Here is an 18,059-nt window from a genome sequence, read left to right as displayed (position 1 = left end):
CTCCGCCCAAACCTCGCTTTCAATCCCCGCCCGCGTTGCCTTTCAACTCCATCTGACGCCTATGAACTCCACCCCGACATTCGCTTGTATGGAACGACCCTCAGTCGGCGCTCGGCGAGCCGCCGTCGCCGCGATTTTTCGACGCGCTCGCGAGACGCATAGGCGCGTTCGTATTCACACTGGTCCCCACACGACCGCGTTCGTCGTTCGTTCGCGCGGTGATCGCCGTCCGTTGCTTGAGGACTGACGTGTCCCGTCGTTCGTTTCTCTCCGCCCACCCCTCGGTTTCGACGCCGACTGACGCCTTTGAACTCCGCCCCGACGTCGGTTCGCGCGGAACGGCGGCCCGCAGTCGACGTCTCGCCGGCGTTCGACGCGCGGAACGTCGCGAACACGCTGTGGGGCATCGGGAAGATCGCGAAGGCGCACCCCGCGATCGCAGCGCGCGCGCCGCGGGAGACGATGGACGCGCTCTACGTCGCCGCCGCGCGCGTCGCGCCTCGATTGAGCCCGCAAGAGGTCGCCAACGCCGTGTACGGCGCCGGCTTCGCGCCGCGCCCGTCGGCGACGGCGGGCGACCCCGCGATCGTCGCGCTCGACGTCGCGATCGCGAGGTGCGCGAGAGAGATGAAACCGCAGGAGGTCGTCAACGCGCTGCAGGGGATCGCGACCGGGCGCGCGGGGATCGCGCGGCCGGCGGATGCGGATTTGAGGCGCGTTCTATACACTAGTCCCCATACGACCCCGTTCGCGAGGTGGACGCCGATCCTTAAGGAATTTCACCGGCGCATCTCTCCGCCCAGGGTCCCTCGCTTTCAATCCCGACACACCTCGGCGCCTTTCAACTCCGCTTCTGACGCCTTTCAACTCCACCCCGACGTTCGCTTGTATAGAACGGCCCTGAAAAAGACCGCCGCCGACGACGCGTTTCGAGACGCGTGGCGCGAGCTCGACGCCGCGGTGCGCCGACGCGCGCATCGCATGAGCCTCCTCGAGGTCGGCATCGCGATGTGGTCGTACGCGACGCTGCGCGCGTCCAGAGCGTCTGGGGACGCGCCGAGCCCGACGCGAGGCGCGTTTCTCGCGCTGGAGCGGCGGCTCGCGATGACGCTCGCGACGGCGCGATTCGGCGACGCGAAACGGAGAGACGAAACCTCCGTCGCGACGGCGACGTGGGCGTACCACGCCATGGAGACGCGCCCGAGCGACGACGCGGCGCGCGCGCTCGACGCGGCGCTCGCGAAGGCCGCGGCGACGCTCCCCGCGCAGGAGACCGCGATGACGCTCATCGGCGTCGCGTCCACGGGGACGTGGCGCGCCTTCGACTCGAAAAAAAAAAAAAAAACGACGACGACGACGACGACGACGACGATGACGACGTGGGACGCGCTCGTGGAAAACGCGCGAAGGAGGGTGCACGAGATGAAGCCGATCGAGCTCGCGTACGCGACGTGGGCGGTCGCGATCGTGTCGTTCGTCGACGAGACCACGCCGCCGTCGCGCGCGTTTTTCGAGACGGCGTGGGCGCGCGCGGCGACGCTGACGCCCGGCGTCGACTTTCCGGAGGGAAAGAGAGGAAAAGACGCGTTGGCGAACTTTTATCACGCGTATCTGATGCGTCGAGACGCGGTCGACGACGCCCCCCCGAGCGCCGTCCCGGCGTGGCTGCACGCCGACGCGAGAGACGCGTGGCGCGCGCAGGCGAAGAACGACGTGAACGCGTCGGCGTTTCACGACAACGTCGCGCGCGACTGCGAGAGCCTCGGCTTGACGGCGGAGAAGGAGGCGCTCGCGGAGGATGGGAATTTCTCCGCGGACGTGCTCTTGCGCGACCACGACGCGATCGTCGAGTGCGACGGGCCGAATCACTTTTACGTCGACTATCAGAGACCCGAGCCGCTCGGGGCGGACGCGAATCCGAACCCGGGGAAATACGACACGCGCAAGGAGTCGAGAGTGCGAAAGGTGAAAACCGAGGCGCGCGATAAGTTTCTTCGGGCGCGTTTTACGCGCGTGATCGTCGTGCCGTGGTTCGACGTGCACGGGATGCAACCCGCGCAGAGGACGGCGTACGTGCGCGCGCGTCTCGAGGACGCGGGGGTGCTGAAGAAGGACGCAGCGCTAGAGTAGGTATTAGAATATGGAACGACTAGCCGATATCTTATTATATACAGTAGAATGTAGTCGCTCGGACTTTCTCGTATGTACACGCCACACGCGGGCGGCGGGGAAACAGAAGATGAACAGGAGAAAAAAAGAAAGAACTGCGCGGTCGCGAACCGTCCTCACACCGTCGCCGTCGCCGCAATCTGCGGATCGCGCGTGATGAGCCACAGATCCGGGTGATCGATGTCGTAAAACACGTCGTGCGCGTCGTGCGCCTCGAACTGGTAATCCGCGGATGAGCACACGCTTCCGTAGCCGTCGTCCAGGTGGCACGAGCGGTGGCCGCCGAGGACGTGGACGTGGTCGTTGTAATCCGCCGCGGCGGCGAATCGGAACCGACCCCTCGGCATCGGCGCCTTCTCCACCCACGTGTCGTGGATCGGGTAATACCTCTCGACGTGGTGCATCGCGACTTTCGAAGCCGAGGACGAGTAGTACGTCTCGCCGCCCATGACGAGGATGGATCCGTCGGAGAGCGTCGTCACGGCTTTATCGCCGCGCGCGTACTTCATGCTGGAGACGTTATACCACGAGTCTTCGGTGTTCGTCGCGTCCAGGGCGAAGACGTCGTCGTGGAACGAGTTCGCGAGCCACGCGCCGGTGTAGTCGTAGTATCCGCCGATGACGAAAACTTTGTTCCCGCTCGCGGCGCACGAGACGTCGCCGCGCTCCTCCGGGATGTCCGTCGTGAGCGACCAGCTCGCGCCGTTGTTCGTCGAGACTTCCACGGACTTGAGCGTGCTGTAGGCGCCGGTCCATCCGCCGACGACGTAGAGCTTGCCGTTGGCCGCCGCCGCGCAGTGATCGGACCGAGCGGTCTTCAGAGCGCCGCCCGTGGACCACGTGTTGGCCGCGATGTTGTAGATGTACGTCGTCGAAGCCACGGCGTCGGCCGCGCCTTGTCCGCCCATGACGTAAATCTTCCCGTCCATGAGCGCGGCGCCGTACCGATTGCGAACGGCCGGGAGCGAGGCGCCGGTGGACCACACTTTCGTGAGGGTGTTGTAGATGTGGACCTCGGCCTTCACTGTGCCGGTTCCCGACGTGCTGTCGAGGCCTCCGATGAGGTAGATGTTGTAGTTGTAGTAGATCGCGACGTTGTCCGACAGTTGAGGGCTCACCCCGTGAGGGTTCCCGGCGACGCTTGAGTGCGGGACGTCGTAGTACGCGTAGTGGGCTTGATCGGCGGTGAACTGGTAATCCCCGAGAGAGCACACGTCTCCAGGGTTATTCGGGTCGTCCAGGTGGCAGGACTGGTGCCCGCCGAGCACGTGGACATGGTCGTTGTAATCCGCCGCGGCGGCGAATCGGAATCTCCCGAGAGGCATCGGAGCTTTGCTCACCCAGGCGTTGACGGTGGGAAAGTAACGTTCTACCTCGTGCATCGCGATTTTCGTCTTTGTGACGTCGCCAGGGTAGATCTGTTCACCGCCAATCACGAGGATGGATCCGTCGGAGAGTGTCACCGCGGCCATGTCTCCTCGCGCGGTGGGCATCGGCTTTTTGACAGTCCACGTGAGTGAGGGGCTCGCCGCGGCGTCGCCCTCGTACACGGTCGACCAGTAATTGTGGGTGCCGGCCACGTTGTCGTAGTAACCGCCGAACACGTAAATTTTGGTTCCGCTCACCGCGCACGCGAGATCTCCGCGCTTCCCGGCGAAACCGCCGTCGGCTGGAAGAGATGTCGTCGTCGTCCACGTCGCGCCGGCGTCGGAGGACACCTCGACGGAGTCTAGAACGTTAGACCAGCCCCCGTCCCAGCCGCCGATGACGTAAAGCTTGCTGTTCGCGTAGACCGCGCAGTGATCGGACCGAGCCGTGTTCAACGTGCCCGCTGCGGTGGTCCACACGTTCGTCTGGATGTTGTACACGTACACCGTATTTTTCTGCCCATTGGGCCAGGGATCGGCGTTGATACCGCCGGTGATGTAAATCTTCTTACCCGTGGTGTCGATCGCTCCGCCGTACTGAGAGCGCACCGCGGGCATGTCCTCCGCGGCGGTGCCCGTGATCGGGTTGTTCGCCTCCCACGTGCGCGTCAGCGTGTTGTAAATCTTCACGGTGAGGACCTGTGTGCCGGATCCCGCCACCGACGTGCTGTCGAGTCCTCCGACGAGGTAGATGTGGTAGTCGTAATAGAACGCCTGGTTGTCCGACAGCCGAGGGTTCGCGTTCCCGGCGTTGATGATCTCTTGAGACCACGAGCCGGAACCTTCGTACCTGTTGAGCCCGTGCGGCGACGCCTCCGGCGCCCACGACCCGGTGCCCTCGTACGCCGAGTACCCGTACGGGTACTGGTACAGCGTCGAGACGCCGACGCGCGCGACAACCTCGGGGCCGTTCTCGTCGACGTTCATCGGAACCCCGAGCGGGACGGTGACGTACCACGACGCGAACGACCCGAGGACGAACGCGATGAACGTCACGATCATCGTGCAGAGGACGCACCATCGATTGTTCAGGACGCTCTCGCGCTTCTTGAGCTTTTCAATCTCGAGCGCGAGCATCGCGTTCGACGGCCCGGATTCCATGTGGAACGCGGCGTCGCGGCCGTCGTCGTGGCCATCGCCCCCGCGCGCGGCGTACCCTTTCGGGAGACTCACGAGGTCGTTGTTCACGTACGGGTCCGCGGGGGCGCCTCCGACTTGACGCGGCAGGAGCGCGTCTTCGTTCCCGATCGCGAACGGGTTGCTCTTCCGCTGCGGCGGCGTCGCGCCGCGGGCGGAGAGATCGTCGTCTTGGACGACGTACGGGTTCGGGTCCTTCGCGAGCGGGTTCGCGGGAAGAGGCATCGGTCTCCTCGGGTCCGTCCAGATTCAGAGTGCGGCGGTTTTTTTTTTTTTTCTTCACGAGTGAAGCGGTGATGCGGTGGCAGAAGTAGATTTGAAACACGTAGCGCCGGCGAGTTCGTCAGAGATCGCGGGCTTGAGAAGCGCGTCACAAAATCTCACCTGGCGATCGCGAATGGCCGGGGGGACGGCGGCGTCAGGCGCGTCCTCTCGCGTCGTCGCGAGGGAGGGGGGAAGAGCGCGGATCACGAGAATTTTCGGCGGCTCGTCAGGGATGACGACGAGGGCAAAATATCGCGGCGGCGGCGGCGCGCGCGATGCCGCGGGGACGAGACGCACCGAGCTCCCAGGGTCCCGCGATGAACCCGTGTTCCATCAAGCACGCGACGTGAGCGCGCGTGAGACGCGGAGTAGTCGCGCGTGTGTGCAGATACGCGCGGCGAGCGTGTGTGTCGCGCGGCCGCCGCGAAAGACGGTTGAAAAGAAATGACGTGTGACGCGTCGCGTCGTCGGCAGCAGGGAAAATCGGCGGTCGCTCAGATCTCGAGAGCGCGTGTGAGTTCCGACGGCGAAAGTTTCCCGCGATCCCTCACCTAAGTTTCCCGGCGACCCCTCGCCTCGCCACTACGCTACGTTATCCGCGTCGTCCTCGTCGTCCCTCGACGCGCCCTCCCCCCCTCCCCCCTCCTCCGCGACGACGCCGTCCAGCTCGTCCTCCACCTGCTCCTGCGCGCGAACGACGTCCGCGTCGATGAACCCCCGCAACGTCAACAAAACGCACCCGCACACCAGCCACCCGGTCATCGCGACGTTAAACGCGAACCTCCGTCCGGACGCCATGATCAGCCCGGCGACGAGCGCGGGGCCGCCGCCCTTCCCGACGTCGTCGATCTGCGAGTAGAACGCGAACATGCTCCCGCGCGTCTCTGAGGGTCGAGGGTCCATCGTTCAAAGCGACGTCGGGGCGGAGTTCATAGGCGTCAGAAGCGGAGTTGAAAGGCGCCGAGGGCGGGTATTGAAAGCGAGGGACCCTGGGCGGAGAGACACGCCGGGCAAAGTCCTTAAGGAATCGCGTTCACCACGCCGACGCGGTCGTATGGGGACCAGTGTGAATCAGAACGCGCCTGGAGGGTTCACGTTGAGGAGCACCGCGCGGACGTTGGGCGGCGTGACGCCGGCGAGGACGCCGCCGACGAGACAGCCGAAATAGAGCAACAGGTTGTGGGACCCGTAGTCGCTCGTGTTGATGAACCAGAACCCGGGTAACGCACCGAGCGCGGTCGTTACCCCCATGATCACCGCGATCGCGTGCCTTCCCCCGGGTTTGTTGTATATCGTCTGGCCTCGGATCCCGCCGACGACGGTCCCGATCGCGGCGCCGAGGCCGAAACACGTCACCGCGATCGTTCCCTCTTCCACCTTGAGGCCCTTCTGCTTGTGAAGGTAATCCACGAAGTACGCGTTGAGCATACCCCACGGGATCGTCCCGGGGATGCCCTGCGCGAGGATGACGCGGTTGGACGGCACGCGGAGCTGCCGTTTCAGCTTCTCCCAGTCGATCTTGCCGCTGGAGGGCCATTCCATACAAAAATAGTTCATCGGTCAGTTGAAAGTGAACGCGATCAAATGTTGAAACTGAGCGGTGGGTGAAAAACGTTTGTATAGAACGCACCTGTATTCGTCGTCCTCCGCGGCGGCGGATTTCTCATCCGCCTCGCCGCCGCCGCCGTCCTTCCTCGCGCCGCCGCCGCCGCCGCCGCCGCCGGTCGACCTCGACGACGCGACCGCGCCCGCGGCCATCACCCCCGCCGTCGCGGCGACGCCCGCGCGCGCGGCGCTCCCGTCCCCTCTCCTCTTCTTCTCCTTCTCCTCCGCTTCCTCGTCGTCGTCGTCGTCATCCTCTTCTTCTTCTTCGCGGTCCCTCGTCGACGCTCTCTTTTTCGCGGCCCCCGCTTCGTCGTCGCCGTCGTCGCCGCCGTCGCAATCCACGCGCAGCGCCTCGCCGTCTTCCTCCTCCTCCCTCAGCCGCTCCTCCCTCCGCTTCTTCACCGCCTCTTCCTGGCACCCCCGCACGGGCTCTTTCACCGTGAAATAAAATAAGATCGCGAGCGCGATGGCGGGCGCGGCGGCGAGTAAAAACGGCAGCCGCCACCCGTACCGCGGCCCGACGAACCCGCTCATCATCTGCCCCATCGCGATCCCCGCGCCGGTGCTGATCGTCAGGAAGCTCGCGACGTAAGACCGCTGCTCCGTGGGGAACATGTCGCCGCACATGGAGAAGAGCAGCGGGAGGCATCCGCCGACGGCGACGCCCGTGAGCGCTCGGCACGCGAAGAGCTCCCAGTACGTCCTGGTGGAGGAAAGGGACAGACGCGTCGTTCATCGGTCAGACTTAGACTCGACCGGGGGGGGGCGCGATCAAACGTACGCGGTTGAAACCGAGTTCGGGCGGGCGACGGGTGAAAAATGAGATGAGCGCCCGAACGAGCCGCGAACGAACGCGCCTGACCCAGTACGTCGCGAGACACGGCCCCTCGCCGATCATGACGGTCAACACGAACAGCCGCGTGCGCGGGTTCGCGCGGCCGCGGATCGTCGGCTTGTCCGCGAGCCATCCGATCAAGAACGACGCGGGGGATCCGACGACGAAGAAGGCGAGCTGGAGGTAGCCGCCCAGGTAGAGATCTTTGGGTCGTTCCATACGAGCGAACGTCGGGGTGGAGTTCATAGGCGTCAGAAGCGGAGTTGAAAGGCGTCGAGGGCGGGAGTTGAAAGCGATGGGTGGGAGGAGAGAAACGCCGGGCAAAGTCCTTAAGGAATAGCGTTCACCACGCGAACGCCGTCGTATGGGGACCAGTGTGAGATAGAACGCGCCTTTCTCCTTGTCCGTCATGTTGAAGTCCTCCGCGACCGCGGACATGTTCGGCGACAGGAGGTTCTGGTCCGCGTACAGAAACATCGCGGTGAGCGTGAGGAGGCCGACGGCGTAGTACTTGGCGCGCTTGCTGCCGCGCGGGCCGACGTCCACGCGATGGAGCTCCGGGAGCGCGAGCGCGCCCGGACGGTCGTCGTCTTCGGGAGTCGTCGTCTTCGTCGCGCGCGCGTCGTCGTCGTCGTCGTCGTCGTCGTCGTCGTCGTCGTCGCGCTCGCTCGCGGGGACGAGCTGCGCCTCGACGTCGTCCGCGCTCGCGACGCCGGAGGACGCGCTGCGGCTGTGCGCGGACGCGCCCATGGCGCTCGGGGGCGGCAGGGAGTGGGCGCCGCGTTTCGAAAAGTCATGCTTGCGACTGGATGAAACGAAAAGTCGCGCCTCTTCTCGGACGACCCGAGACGGCGCGCGGCCCGCGGGTCACACCGCCGCGCGCGCGGCGAGGAGGAGGACGCACTGCGCGCGCGATGCCGTCGTCGTACGTCCGCCGGGCCCGGTTCGACGTCCGCGGCTTCGGCGTCGCGCGGCTCTGCGCGCACGCGCTCGGCGCGTCGCTCGCCACCTCGCTCGCGTCGCTCGTCGCGATCGCCATTCTTCCGCTGCTGTGCCTCCGCGTCCGTCGCGGCGGCGGCGGCGGAGGAGGAGCGAAGAGGAAGAAGAAGACGGACGCCGCCGCGGACGCCGACGCCGCCGCGCGTCTGACGATCCCGCCCGCGCTCAGCGCGCTCCTCGGCGCGTTCGCCGTCGGCGCGCTCCTCGGCGACGCGTTCCTGCATCAACTCCCGCACGCGTACGCGAGCGTTCGCGGAGACGACGCGCGCGCGGGCGGTCACGACCACGACCACGACCACGGCGGCGGGTCGCTCCTCCGCGCCGCGATCGAGCAGCGGATCGGCCTCTGCGCGTGCGGCGGCGTCGTCGCGTTCTACATCGTCGAGCGCGTCGTCCGCGCGCTCGGGTCGAGTTGTCGCGGGCGTCGTCAACATCAACATCAGGTGCGTTCTATACACTGGTTCCCATACGACCGCGTCGGCGTGGTGAACGCCGATCCTTAAGGACTTTTCCCGTCGTGTCTCTCCGCCCACCCCTCGCTTTCAATCCCCGTCCTCGGCGCCTTTCAACGCCAACTGACGCCTTTCAACTCCACCCCGACATTCGCTTGTATAGAACGGCCCTCATCATCGTCGTCGACATCATCATCGCGCGGCGGCGAGGAAGAAGAAGGACGGCGACGCGGACGGGGAGGAAGAGAGAGAAGACGGCGGCGGCGCGGCGACGACGACGAAGAGGAGGACGGCGGCGCGGCGACGACGCGCGGCGGGCGCGACGTCGCCGTCGCCGCCGCCGCCGGCTGCGCGCGCGCGGCGGGTCGCGGAAGAAGCGTTCGACGACGACGACGACGACGACGACAACCTCCACGTCCTCCTCGCGGAGGAGAAGAAGGTCGTCGGCGTGATGAACCTCCTCGCGGACGCCGCGCACAATTTCACGGACGGTGTCGTCGTCGGCGCGTCGTTCGTCGTCGGCGGCCCGCGGCGCGGCTGGGCCAAGACGGCGCTGATTCTCGCGCACGAGATCCCGCAGGAGCTCGGCGATTTCGGCGCGCTGACGCACGCGGGGTTCACCGTCGCGCGCGCGCTCTTCTACAACTTTCTCTCCGCGCTCGCGTCCGTGGTCGGCACCGCGGTCGCGCTGCTGATCGGCGGCGCCGCGTTCGTCGGGCGCGAGGGCGGGACGGAGGCGTTGTCGGATGGGGACGCGGACGCGACGCGGTGGATGGCGTGCGCGGACGCGTTCGTCGCGGGCGGGTTCGCGTACGCCGCGTGCGGGACCGCGATGGCGGAGATGCAGCGGGCGGGGATGGGGTGGAGGGGGGAGGTGGGGCGGGTCGTCGCCGTCGTCGTCGGCGTGGCGACGTGCGCGTTGGGGCACGTCGCGAGCGGATGTCGGGGGTGAAGCGTCGGCTGTTGTTTGATATCTCTTTTAAATCGATCGCTATCCTAGGCCCTATAAATCATGAATAACACGCTCTGCACGCGAAGTGATGTGGGGGTGCTTTCGAGATGTCCGCTCCGCAACCACTGCACTGCCTTCCTCGAGGTTTCTTCGCCGAGGCAGACCCTCCACTGAAGCACGACAAACATTTATGGTGGTTTGGTGGCTTGTTCGAGATGTCCGCTCCGCAACCACTGCACTGCCTTCCTCGAGGTTTCTTCGCCGAGGCAGACCCTCCACTGAAGCACGACAAACATTTATGGTGGTTTGGTGGCTTGTTCGAGATGTCCGCTCCGCAACCACTGCACTGCCTTCCTCGAGGTTTCTTCGCCGAGGCAGACCCTCCACTGAAGCACGACAAACATTTATGGTGGTTTGGTGGCTTGTTCGAGATGTCCGCTCCGCAACCACTGCACTGCCTTCCTCGAGGTTTCTTCGCAGACCCCCACTCGCTGCTGTAAAAGTTCCCACGCGAAAACTCGTCGTCTGTCTCATCGTCGTCCTCATCATCGTCGTCTGTGTCATCGTCGTCCTCATCATTATCGTACCCGTCCCAGTCCATCTCGGAGTACGCTTCGGACTCGTATCCTTCATCGTCGCCGTCGTCATATGCATCCGCGCTCTCGGCAAATCTCCTCTCCGCGGTTGCCATGTCTCCTGTGTATTCCGTCCGGACGACGACGGCACCTTTGCGAATCTCAGAGTGGTTCCCATCCACGCACTGCCTGCGATTCAGGTTCTCGCAGTAGTTGCAGGACTTGCATATCGGCACGATCCACACACCATTTGCGCGACTCGAGTGTCCTCGGATCCACACGTGTCCGCCGTGCTCGCCCGGTTTGTCGCAGTCTTTGTACGCGCAACGCCAACGCGGGAGCTGCGACTTTTCCTCCCAGTGCTTGATCCACGAACCGCTCGCGAGCTTGTCCGTGCTGCTCCCGTCCATGTTCCACCCGGGGAGGTCATCCGTGAGCTGATACACGTCAGGTTTCCCGCGGAGCTTCTTCAGGCCTCGGGGAGGCCCGTGGGGAGGCATCGCGCGCGCGGTCTGCCCATCTTGTCGCGCATTTTTTTCGTATGTTATCAGACCGCAGCTGGCGCCCGCGCCCGCCGGACTGGTGTCCGTGTCCCGATACCAGACCTGCGTTTTTTTTTGAATCTCTCAACGACTCTCGTCGCGGCGCGCGGACGCCAGAGCGACGCACGCGCGTCGGCATCGTCACGCTCGCGCGCGTCGAACGCGAATCGTCAGCGCGACCGAACGCACGCGTCGTCGCGTCGCGCGTCCTCGCGCGCGCGGAGCGGACGGAGAGGAAACGCGAGAGGCGGAGGAAGAGCGCGGAACGGAGTTGTTGACATCATCGCGCGTCAGCGAGCCCCCGTCGTCGTCGCTTCGAATCTGGCTCCCTCGACGCCGCCAGGATGTCGGGCAAGGTGACGTATCGCTCCCCCGACGCGCTGCAGAACCTCCGGATTCGCGTCGCGCTCACGCGCGTGAGCGCGCCGCGACCGGACCGCGCGCTCGAGATGGAGCGCCGGCTCGAGGAGTCGCAGAACGCCGCGCGGTTCGGAAGCGAGCGCGAGGCGAACGCGGCGTCCGCGGAAGCGACCGCGGCGACGGCGCTCGGACCGTCCGCCTCCGCGAGCGAGCTCGCGGCCGCGGACGCGATGGAAGCCGCCGCCGCCGCGAACGCCGCCGGCGGCGGCGCGCGCGGCGCGAAGCCGTCGCTCGCGCCGGCGCCGTCGTTCAAGATCGGTACCGACTACGAGGCGCAACGCGACGCCGCCGCCGCGGGCGCGCCGCGGACGGACGCGGACGACGGCGGCGTCGTGACCGCGTTCGACCCGTACGCGACGGAGGAAGGAGGAGGAGGAGGAGGAGGAGCCCCCGGCCCTGGACCGGTGACGGAGGGGAAGGGCGGCGCCGAAGACGCCGAATCCCTGGCGGCGCGGTTCGCGAGACAGACGACGCTGACGCGCGGGCCCATCGCGCCCGACGACCCGGACGCGCCGATACGGTTCGAGCGCATCGTCGCGTGGCAAGAGAAGGTGTTCGGCGCGGTCGAGATCGATCGCATCAAGTCGAAGGGCGCGCCGGAGACGGAGCTCGAGAGGCGGTACTCGCGGATGATCGACGAGGGGAACCTCACGGGGGAAGCCATCTACACGTACGCGTCGGCGGATCCGTTCGCGGACGACCGCGACGCGGCGAAGACGGTCACGACGAGCGCGTTCGAGCCGCTGAACGGGCTCTTCCGCAAGATCTTCGGCGCGCCCGCGGAGCGACGAGGCGAGGACCCGAAGGGGAGGGGCGTCGCGTCGCTGTGCGCGAAGAAGCCGAGCCCGGAGTTGGCGCGGTCGGCGGCGAGGAAGCGCGCGGAGAACGCGCGCGCGGCGTCGAGGCGCCGCCGCCGGGGCCAGGGCGGATCCTCCGCGCCGATCTCGACGTTCGCGATCTGCGCGGACTGCGGCCCTCTGGAGCTGCCGCCGTCGCACCCGGTCTTCGACGGGCCCGACGGTAAGAACGCGGAGCGAGAGGCGCTCGTGATGCTCGTCGAAGCGTTCGACGACGGCTCGATCGCGTTCACGCCGGACTTCACGAAGGAGAACGAGCCGATCCGCATCGAACGCAGGGACGGCAGCGTGTTCGAGGTTGTCGTCACGAACGCGTCGGAGCGCGGGGAGAGCGCGCTGGAGAAGCGTCAAAACGACATCGCGCCGACGGCGGCGCTTCGCAGGTTGGAGCTCATGAAACGCCGCGGCGTGGGCGGTTTCGTCCCCGCGCCCGGGCCGAACCCCGGCGTGATGCGGCTCGTCCTCCTCGGCGAGATCGTCAGCGGCCGAGGGTTCGAGAGGGACGATTTATACTGCGAGTGGGTCTTGGACGCTGACCCGGTGATTTGGAAGCTCTCCGGAAGCGTCGCCGGAAAGGGCGGCGACGACGCCGGCCGCAACGCCCCGGTCGTCACCGCGGGGGTCACGCAAATTTGCCGATGCACGACGTACCCGAACACCCGCGACGGCGAGGGCGACGGCGCCTTCTCCGGCGACCGCAGGGTCGCGCACTGGAGCTTCCCGTTCGAGCTCGAGCTCGTCGCGCAGTCGGAGCCGGAGCCCGATCAGTTCCCGTCGCTCTTCTTCCAGGTGTCCTCCTACGACCAGTGGGACCGGTACCGGTGCGAGGGGTACGGCTACCTCCCGCTGCACTCCGTCCCGATCGGCAGCGTCGAGCACAAGGTGATGACCTGGCGCGCGGGGGGCGCGATCGTCGACCGCATGAAGGAGCACTTCGTCGGCGGCACCCCCGAGCTCGGCGATCTCGCGTACGCGGGGACGCCGCGCGACGCCAAGGCGGGCGCGAAGTCGGCGGTGCACTCGCGCCTGGGGTTCGTCGCGGACAGCAGCGGCGAGATCAAAGTCCGGACGCACGTCGCGACGCAGACCAAGGAGGATCTCAGCGGCGGCGCGAAGCGCGGCTTCGGGCTGCTGCGCGCGATGACGACGAGGGACGGTCAGGGCGGCGGCGAGGGCGAGGGCGGCGGCGACGCCGCTTCGCACCCCTCGGAGTCCGCCGCGACGCGCGAGAGGCGCGCGCGGTCGCAGCTGGACGTCGGCAACGTCATCGAGCGCGCGCGCGCGAGGCTCGCGGAGGCGCGCGCGCAGGGCCGACTGCACCCGGACGCGGCGCCGAGGGCGGTGCTGCTCTCTCGCGGCGCCGGCGAGAACGCGGATCCGAACGCCGCCGACGGTCACGGGTCCGGGTCGCTCGCGCGCGCGTCGTACGACCGCGACCGCGACCGCGTCTCGCGCGCCGCCGCGTCGCGCGGGGAGAGGGAGGAACGAGAACGAGAGCGGGCCCCGCCGGCGTCGAGGCGCGACCGCGTCGTCGCGACGCCGCCGAGGGCGGCGGCGCGGGCGCCGCGGCCGGTGACGCCGCCGGAGGCGACGTTCGTGGACGACGCGCTGCGGCGCGTCGCCGACCGCGAGGTTGCGCCCGCGGCGTCCGTCGACGACGCGAGCGGCGGCCGCCGGCCGGTGACGGAGAGCGTCGACGTCGACGACGTGATCGAGCGCGCGAAGGCGAGGATCGCCGCGCGGCGGTGATGGCGTTGGTTCGCGACGATCGTAATATACATACACACAACATTTTCACGTCGCCACCGCGTTCGCCACCTTCCTTCTTAGTCTACCCCGTAGCTAGATCGACGACCTCGGCGATTTTTCCGGAAGGCGTGCTGTACAAAACAAAACAAAACAAAACAAAGCGAAACGACTTGTCCGTTCACCCAACGGCTCTTACTTATGGCAGAAGCACTTCTTCTTCGCACCGGCGTCCAAGTCTGCAATTCCCCCCTTGAACGCTTTGGCAACGCACGGGAAAGGGAGCGGAATCGCCATCTTTTTGAGTTTGTCGCTCGTGACCAGCTTGTGGCCGTCGGAGATGTGAACCTTGCTTTTTTTGCACCACCCAATTTTACCCTCTGCAAAGGTCACGGCGCGTGACTTCTGCTTGCATTTGCAGAACTTCTGTTTGCCGGGTGCGGGGTCTTCCCCAAAGAAATCGACGTCGCAGGTCACGGGAACGGGGACGGTTCCAAAGTCTTCCATCTTCAAAATTTTATAGGCTGCGGACAAAGAAGGAAAAGGTCCAGGCGGCGGCTTCTTCACGTCGAGTGTCTTATGAACAACCTTCTTCTTGTCCTTGAGGAGGGCCATGGGGAGGGTTAAATTCATGAGAGTCCCGAACTCCACTTTGTCATTTTCGCAGTAGCCCACGTCGTTTTCTTTGATAAGTGCCATTTTCGTCGGTCCAGAGCCGAGGTCGGCGATTTCCTTCTCAAGCTCGTTCGCGTCGTCTTCGCCGAGCTCACCGGTGGCCGACGCGCGCGCGTTGAACTTCTCGTACAGTTTCTCCACGCCGAGCCGATAGGATTCGGAGACGCCGGACTGCGCGTCGCCAAGCAGCGCGGGCTCGTCGACTTTCGCGGGGCGAACGGACGTCACCGCGAGAGCGCCGACGAAGACGCCGATGATGAGGGCAGAGGTGGTCGCGATTTTTTTCGGCGAAAATAGGGAGGTGTTCGCAGACCTCTTCTTCACGAGAAGCGGGCTCGTATCTACTTGGGCGGGTGCCATCGTGAGTGAACGCGGTAGGAAGGGGTTGTACAGGCCGATCGTATTCCGTCGGTAGTATGATCGTGCGCGTTGCGCGTGAGAGTGTTGCTCGACCGACACTTAGGTTTATGTTCTTGGTGCGACCTTTCGCAGGCGCGTTTTCCGTTACCCGAAAATTGTAAACCCTGCTTTTTGAGTCAAATCTCCATATCTGATCGTTTTGGTGTTTTTTTTTAACCCTGCTTTTTGAGTCAAATTCTCCATATCTGATCGTTTTGGTGTTACAGAAAAAGGGTTCGGCTCGTTCAAAGGGAAAGGTCGCGTCGCGTCGACGCGCGTCATCGCCGCCCGCGCTTCCCCTCGAACCCCGAGAGCACGCGCGAACGAAACCATGCCGTCTCGAAACGAGATGCCCGCGCGCGCGCGCGCGGAGCGCATCCCGCTCCTCAGCGGCGCGATGTACGACCCCGAGATCGGCGCGATCGCGGGCGCGAGCCCGACGAATTCCAAACCTAAATCGTCGCGATCGTTCGTCGCGCGCCACGCGACGCCGCTGTCGCTCGCCGCGTGCGGCGTCCTCGGCACCGTGCTCTTCCTCAGCGGCAGGGCGCATCACCCGGCGACTCCGGGCTCCGCGCTCGGCGCGGTCACGGACGCGCAGATCGCGGCGGCGATGACGAGCGATCTGCCCCCGACGACGACCACCCCGGACGTCGTCGCGGAGACGACCACCCCGGACGTGGAGACGACCACCCCGGACGTGGAGACGACCACCCCGGACGTGGAGACGACCACCCCGGACGTGGAGACGACCACCCCGGACGTGGAGACGACCACCCCGGACGTGGAGACGACCACCCCGGACGTGGAGACGACCACCTCAGACGTGGATACGACCACCCCGGACGTGGAGACGACCACCTCAGACGTGGAGACGGATCCGGCCCCCGCGCCGGACGCCACCGAGGCCGCGGCGGACGAACTCACCACGCAATCCATGGACGAGCTCGCGACTCATGACAACGACGTCGCCGCGGAACCCTTGGACTCCGCCCCGGACGCGGACGTGGACGTGGACGTGGACGAGCCCGAGCCCGCGCCCGAGCCCGCGCCCGCGCCGTTGGTCGAACCCGTGCCCACGCCCGTGCCCGAGCCCGCGCCCGTGCCCGCGGACGATCACATGCCCGCTCTCGTGCGCGAGCCGGCGATGCTCCCCGACGGGTTCGGCGCGAAGCTCGAGGAGATCGGCGACATCGATCACGGCGTCCGCTTCATCGAAAAGTGCGGCGTCCCGAAGGACATCGTGGACTACCTCGGCAAGGACGCGTCCAAGATGGACACGCTCGGGGACTGGATGGCGAACCACAGGGCGTACCACGACTTCGACGCGAGCACGGAGCTCAAGGAGATGGAGCGCGCGTGGAAGGCGACCGGCAAGTGCCACGAGGAGGACGACCACGTCTCCGACGACGACCACGACGATCACCACGACAACGACCACGACCACGACCACGACCACGACCACGACCACGACGACGACGAGCCGACGGACCCGCGCGCGTTCACGAAACTCCACTTCCCGGGACTCACCGACGAGGAGGCGGACTGCGCCAAGTTCCTCGAGATCGACGGACACGCGGCGGTCAAGTGCGAAGACGACACGGCGGCGTGCACGTCCGCGGCGTGCACGAGGTTCTTCGCGAGGTTGAAGAACCACGGCGGCGGCGACGAAGCGCCCGCGGCGGAGACGCCGACGGAGACGCCGACGGAGACGCCGACGCCGGCCCCTCCGGCGCCGGTCGAAGCGCCCGCCGACGCCAACGCGACGACGCTCAGCGCCGCCGACGTCGCGCGCGCGACGGGCGTCGAGCTCAAGCGCGACGAGGCCCAAGACATCGCCGCCGCGGACGCGGCGCAAAAGGCGTACGAAGCCGCGGACGCGGCGCTCGTCTCGGCGAAGGAGAATGTTGCCCCCGCGAGACAACGCGCGAAGAAGATCATAATGGAGGCGAAGGCGAACGCGACGAAGATCGTCCACGCCGCGCAAACGGAGCTCGACGCCGCGAAGGCGGCGGAGTCTCACGCCGCGACCGCCGCGGAGGCGGCGGAGGAAGCCGTCGCCGCGGCGTTCACGCACGCGTCCAAGTGGCACGAGCAAGCGGCGGTGCCGAAGGATGCGAATCTCGGCGACGACGACCACGACCACGACCACGACCACGACCACGACCACGACCACGACGACGGCGACGCCGCGCCGGGGATAGAGGCCATCCACGCCATGATGAACCACGGCCCCGGCGCGACGACCGGAGGCGACGGGACGACGCCCGACTTCCACTTCATGGCTGACCGCGTGAAAGCCGCGAAAGAGGCGCAGGAGAAGCACCAAGCCGCGGTCGCGGCGACGACGGCCGCGCGAGCCAAGCTCGCCGCCGCGCTCGCCGAGGCGGAGAAGATCATGAGCGCGGCGACCAAGGAGGCGACGCGCGTCGTCGACGCCGCGCTCGCCGCCGTTCGCGCGGCGAAGAGCGCGGAGATTCAATCCGCGGCGGACGACAAGCGCGCGCTCGAGGCGGCCGCGATGGCGCTCCAGCACACCGCGAACGACGTCCACGTCGAGGCGATGCAAATGTCCAATTCCTCCGGGCCTCCGGAGCTGTGCCGCGACGTCGGCGAGCTGCCGCCGGGGTTCGGCAAGGTGCTCGAGAAGCACGGCGGCGTGAAGGACGGCGACGCGCTCGTCGCCAACTGCGGCGTCCCGAAGGACATCGTGGACTACCTCGGCAAGGACGCGTCCAAGATGGACACGCTCGAGGACTGGATGGCGAACCACACGGAGTACCACGACTTCGACGTCTCAACGGAGCTGCTGGCGATGGAGGCGACGTACGCCGCGACGGGGCACTGCTTCGACGCGCACGACGTCGCGCCGGAGCCCGCGAACGCGACCGCGACCGCGCCCGCGAACGCGACCGCGCCGGAGGAGGAGAAGAAGGAGGAGGAGAAGGGCGTCGTCGGCGGCATCAAGAAGCTCTTCCACCTCGGCTGAAGCGCGCCCGCCGGCG

General features: G+C 66.6%; 9 protein-coding genes across 9 annotated transcripts; 4 read left to right on the top strand and 5 right to left on the bottom strand.

Annotated features, from left to right (window-relative positions):
* Positions 1-462: 462 nt before the first annotated feature.
* Positions 463-2,130, top strand: MICPUCDRAFT_39130 (uncharacterized protein; the record flags this gene model as incomplete). Its single annotated transcript, XM_003057922.1, has 1 exon — positions 463-2,130. One exon carries the CDS (start codon positions 463-465, stop codon positions 2,128-2,130), a length of 1,668 nt encoding a protein of 555 aa, XP_003057968.1.
* Positions 2,131-2,135: 5 nt separating this feature from the next.
* On the bottom strand, positions 2,136-5,385 carry MICPUCDRAFT_46926 (uncharacterized protein). The gene is made up of 2 exons (XM_003057544.1): positions 5,295-5,385; positions 2,136-5,117 (listed from the first exon to the last, which is right to left on the bottom strand). Exon 2 carries the CDS (start codon positions 4,956-4,958, stop codon positions 2,286-2,288), a length of 2,673 nt encoding a protein of 890 aa, XP_003057590.1. The 5' UTR covers positions 4,959-5,117; positions 5,295-5,385; the 3' UTR covers positions 2,136-2,285.
* A 194-nt stretch (positions 5,386-5,579) lies between these two features.
* On the bottom strand, positions 5,580-5,900 carry MICPUCDRAFT_56928 (uncharacterized protein; the record flags this gene model as incomplete). The annotated part of the gene is made up of 1 exon (XM_003057543.1): positions 5,580-5,900. The coding sequence occupies one exon, from the start codon at positions 5,898-5,900 to the stop codon at positions 5,580-5,582; it is 321 nt and encodes a 106-aa protein (XP_003057589.1).
* Positions 5,901-6,068: 168 nt separating this feature from the next.
* MICPUCDRAFT_56927 (major facilitator superfamily) lies at positions 6,069-8,187 on the bottom strand (the record flags this gene model as incomplete). The annotated part of the gene is made up of 3 exons (XM_003057542.1): positions 6,069-6,522; positions 6,628-7,305; positions 7,472-8,187. The coding sequence occupies 3 exons, from the start codon at positions 8,185-8,187 to the stop codon at positions 6,069-6,071; spliced, it is 1,848 nt and encodes a 615-aa protein (XP_003057588.1).
* Positions 8,188-8,351: 164 nt separating this feature from the next.
* On the top strand, positions 8,352-9,840 carry MICPUCDRAFT_56926 (zinc permease family; the record flags this gene model as incomplete). The annotated part of the gene is made up of 2 exons (XM_003057921.1): positions 8,352-8,879; positions 9,052-9,840. 2 exons carry the CDS (start codon positions 8,352-8,354, stop codon positions 9,838-9,840), a joined length of 1,317 nt encoding a protein of 438 aa, XP_003057967.1.
* A 58-nt stretch (positions 9,841-9,898) lies between these two features.
* On the bottom strand, positions 9,899-10,915 carry MICPUCDRAFT_56925 (uncharacterized protein; the record flags this gene model as incomplete). The annotated part of the gene is made up of 1 exon (XM_003057541.1): positions 9,899-10,915. The coding sequence occupies one exon, from the start codon at positions 10,913-10,915 to the stop codon at positions 9,899-9,901; it is 1,017 nt and encodes a 338-aa protein (XP_003057587.1).
* Positions 10,916-11,301: 386 nt separating this feature from the next.
* Positions 11,302-13,983, top strand: MICPUCDRAFT_46925 (uncharacterized protein; the record flags this gene model as incomplete). The annotated part of the gene is made up of 1 exon (XM_003057920.1): positions 11,302-13,983. The coding sequence occupies one exon, from the start codon at positions 11,302-11,304 to the stop codon at positions 13,981-13,983; it is 2,682 nt and encodes an 893-aa protein (XP_003057966.1).
* A 192-nt stretch (positions 13,984-14,175) lies between these two features.
* On the bottom strand, positions 14,176-15,015 carry MICPUCDRAFT_39125 (uncharacterized protein; the record flags this gene model as incomplete). The annotated part of the gene is made up of 1 exon (XM_003057540.1): positions 14,176-15,015. One exon carries the CDS (start codon positions 15,013-15,015, stop codon positions 14,176-14,178), a length of 840 nt encoding a protein of 279 aa, XP_003057586.1.
* A 328-nt stretch (positions 15,016-15,343) lies between these two features.
* MICPUCDRAFT_56922 (uncharacterized protein) lies at positions 15,344-18,043 on the top strand (the record flags this gene model as incomplete). Its single annotated transcript, XM_003057919.1, has 1 exon — positions 15,344-18,043. The coding sequence occupies exon 1, from the start codon at positions 15,386-15,388 to the stop codon at positions 18,041-18,043; it is 2,658 nt and encodes an 885-aa protein (XP_003057965.1). The 5' UTR covers positions 15,344-15,385.
* Between the last annotated feature and the right edge of the window lie 16 nt (positions 18,044-18,059).

The sequence above is a fragment of the Micromonas pusilla genome, assembly GCF_000151265.4.
Source record: "Micromonas pusilla CCMP1545 genomic scaffold MICPUCscaffold_4, whole genome shotgun sequence".
In the NCBI taxonomy this organism is placed as follows: Eukaryota; Viridiplantae; Chlorophyta; class Mamiellophyceae; order Mamiellales; family Mamiellaceae; genus Micromonas; species Micromonas pusilla.
The sequence above is the reverse complement of the archived record's forward strand: the minus strand, read 5'-3'. Positions and strand labels throughout refer to the sequence as shown.

Excerpts from the sequence above, each read along its gene's own strand:
- MICPUCDRAFT_46926 (XM_003057544.1), bottom strand. The coding sequence starts at position 4,958 with ATGCCTCTTCCCGCGAACCCGCTCGCGAAGGACCCGAACCCGTACGTC.